The sequence below is a fragment of the Genypterus blacodes genome, unplaced genomic scaffold (genome assembly GCF_046128005.1).
Source record: "Genypterus blacodes isolate CSIRO-AG114 ecotype Tasmania unplaced genomic scaffold, CSIRO-AGI_Gbla_v1 ptg000176l_1, whole genome shotgun sequence".
Lineage (NCBI taxonomy): Eukaryota > Metazoa > Chordata > Actinopteri > Ophidiiformes > Ophidiidae > Genypterus > Genypterus blacodes.
This window is the reverse complement of record NW_027466977.1, coordinates 447,501-450,000: the sequence shown is the minus strand read 5'-3', so window position 1 is coordinate 450,000 and position 2,500 is coordinate 447,501. Positions and strand designations below refer to the sequence as shown.

General features: G+C 52.6%; 1 protein-coding gene across 1 annotated transcript in view; it reads right to left on the bottom strand.

Annotated features, from left to right (window-relative positions):
- Positions 1–377: 377 nt before the first annotated feature.
- LOC143014030 (actin-related protein 3) overlaps positions 378–2,500 on the bottom strand; it is a 7,782-nt gene continuing 5,659 nt past the window's right edge. The window contains exons 7-12 of the mRNA XM_076167800.1: positions 2,361–2,500; positions 1,238–1,411; positions 1,050–1,142; positions 824–949; positions 631–714; positions 378–537 (exon numbers count right to left, since the gene is read on the bottom strand). The exon at positions 2,361–2,500 is cut by the window's right edge and continues 4 nt beyond it. Of these exons, the coding sequence (XP_076023915.1) occupies positions 442–537; positions 631–714; positions 824–949; positions 1,050–1,142; positions 1,238–1,411; positions 2,361–2,500 (713 nt within the window). The 3' untranslated portion in view covers positions 378–441. The remainder of the gene's footprint in view (positions 538–630; positions 715–823; positions 950–1,049; positions 1,143–1,237; positions 1,412–2,360) is intronic.

Sequence of the window (2,500 nt, the reverse complement as noted above, 5' to 3'; positions counted from 1 at the left end):
CTATCGATATTGTTGTTGTTTTTTTTTTTTAAATCAATAAACCGAGACCGAGACATCGTCCTTACATCATCATCATCTTCATCATCATTGTCGTCGTGGCTTAGCTCTCTGTATGCTGCTCAACAGATCCAGATGTTTCTTATAATAGTTTTGGTTTGGAAACCATTTTGGAAAGGAAAAGGAAACAAAAAGAGAAGAAGAAGAGGAAGAAGAAGAAAGAAACAAAAAAAAGGAACTTTGACAATATATTTTCCAGCCGGTTCGCCTCGTTCTCCTTTTTTTCTATTCTGGATCTGAACAACCGGCGACCAGAAAGCGGAGGATCACATCACCCCCCCACCCCCGCCCCCCCGCCCCCACCCTCACCTAACCCCGCCCCTTCCCTTCCAGCCCCGCCCCTTCCCGCCCGGCGATCTGTTAACGCTTTGTCGGCCCGCACAGTTAAGACATGACTCCAAACACGGGGTTGTGGCGGCAGATGCTGGGCCCGATCTCCTCGTAGTCCTTTTTGGTGTGGCAGACCTGGTAGAACTCCGGCTGAGGGGGGGAACAAAGACACAGACGAAGGTGAGAAGGATGAAGACCTTTCCTCATGCTGGATCAGAGAGACGAGGCGCTCCATGTACTCACAGTTGACGCTAACATGGAGCCGCCGAACCACACGGCGTATCTCTGCATGTGATGGGTGACAACCTGGACGTCGATGGGTTTGGGCTGAGGACAGAGAGAGAGACACTTAAGGTCAGACAGACAGGAGCAAGAGACGAGACCCTGTGTGGGATGTCTGCTTGGTAGTTTGGCGAGTGATCGTGCTCTTCCTCACCTTGAGCTTGCCGCCGCTCAGCTCCTCGCTCATCTTCAGCCGGGCGTCCACCGACCTCTTCAGGTCTCTCTGCAGACGGCGGCCAAAGTCCCTGAACATGGTGGAGCCTCCTGAGAGAACCACGTTCTGAGGAAGAGAAGGAAGGAGACGGGAATCACTCAACGGGTCGACCGAGGAGACGAGTATCCCAGAAACGCACTGAGGCTCAGAGCGAGCGTCCTCTTACCTTGTAGAGGGGACGCCTGACGTCGATGGGACAGTTCTGAATGACCTCGTCCACCACCTCAGAGATGGGCTGTGTGAAGTCGGGGTTGGCGAACTAGAAAACAAAAGAACCAGCGTCATTCCTCAGACTCTTCACTCTACAAACAGACCGAGCTCCTCCTCCTCCTCCTCCTCCGTCTGCGTCCTCACCTCAGGGTGGAAGAAGATCTCGGGCCCCAGGAAGCGCTCGTAGCCCACGTCGATGGTGAACTCCTTCTTGCTGATGGAGTTGATGCCGGTGTACTGCTTGATCCACTTGGAGCCGTCCGTGTCGTACTTGTTGAACTCTTTGACGAGATCCGGGCACACGTAGCTGAAACGCTCCTGGAGAGAGGACGGGAGACAGAGGAGGAGGTTTGGGACGTGGCCGAAGAGAATCAGGACATAAAAGAGTCAAAAGAAGCTGCTTAAGTCTCTAAAGTGTCCATGCACTTTGACAAAACTCCATCATCGTTTGTAAACTTCATCATCTATGCGTTCCAGCGTCCTGAGTCTCTCTTGTTGATGCGTTTCCTCAGACGTGTTCAGCTTTAATCCTCCGGCCCTGAACTTCCCCTACAATAACAAATGCGTTGTGTTTGTCTCCACTTCCCTCCTGGTGTGTGTGTGTGTGTGTGTGTGGCGGTAATGAAGAGCGGTCCTCGACATTGGAGAACAAAGACTGGGATAACAAACCTACTTAATAAACATGGGCACTCGTGGCGAATCAAGGTGAATTGCAATAAAACTAAAAGAAAGGGAAGCGAGTGACAGGCGAGGCAGAGGGAGGCTAATGACATCGTTAACGGGCTTATCGCTTTGGAAACGGGGGGGGGGGGGGAGTTGAGACCAAACGAAACAAGAATCCAGAGCGATGTCAGAGTTACAGCTCCTTATTCTTAAACAAACGGCTCATTTGTTTATTGGAATGAAAAGTGTCAAATCCTGCAAACAGGAGAATGTGAAGTTAAGAGAGGAGGAAGAAGAGGAGGAGAGCAGCCAGCAGAGCAACACTGCCCTCTAGTGTCTTCACAGGGGAACGCAAGGAGAGGGAAAGGACCCTAATCCATCACTGTCACCACGGTAACTGAACGTAGAGTTTGAAGGAAACTCAGCTGCGCTGGTTTCGTCTGACACGCGTCGCTCCGGTCCCACAGGCGTTCAAACAACGCCTCAAACAAAACCACACAGGCTCTATCGCTCGTCAATCACTCTGACACAAACACAGGGAATTAAGACGTGGGCGAGGGCGAGCAGGGGGGCGGGGGAGGGAGCTGAGGGAGCGACCGCCTACCTTGACCGCCTTGGCCGTCTCCAGCGACTGCTCCGGCGGGATGCCCACCTCCCTCTCCCTCAGGAGCTGCTGGGTGAAGTAGGTGATGTCACGCCCCGCAATGGGAATGTGCTTTATACAGCTGCCGATGACGTAACCTT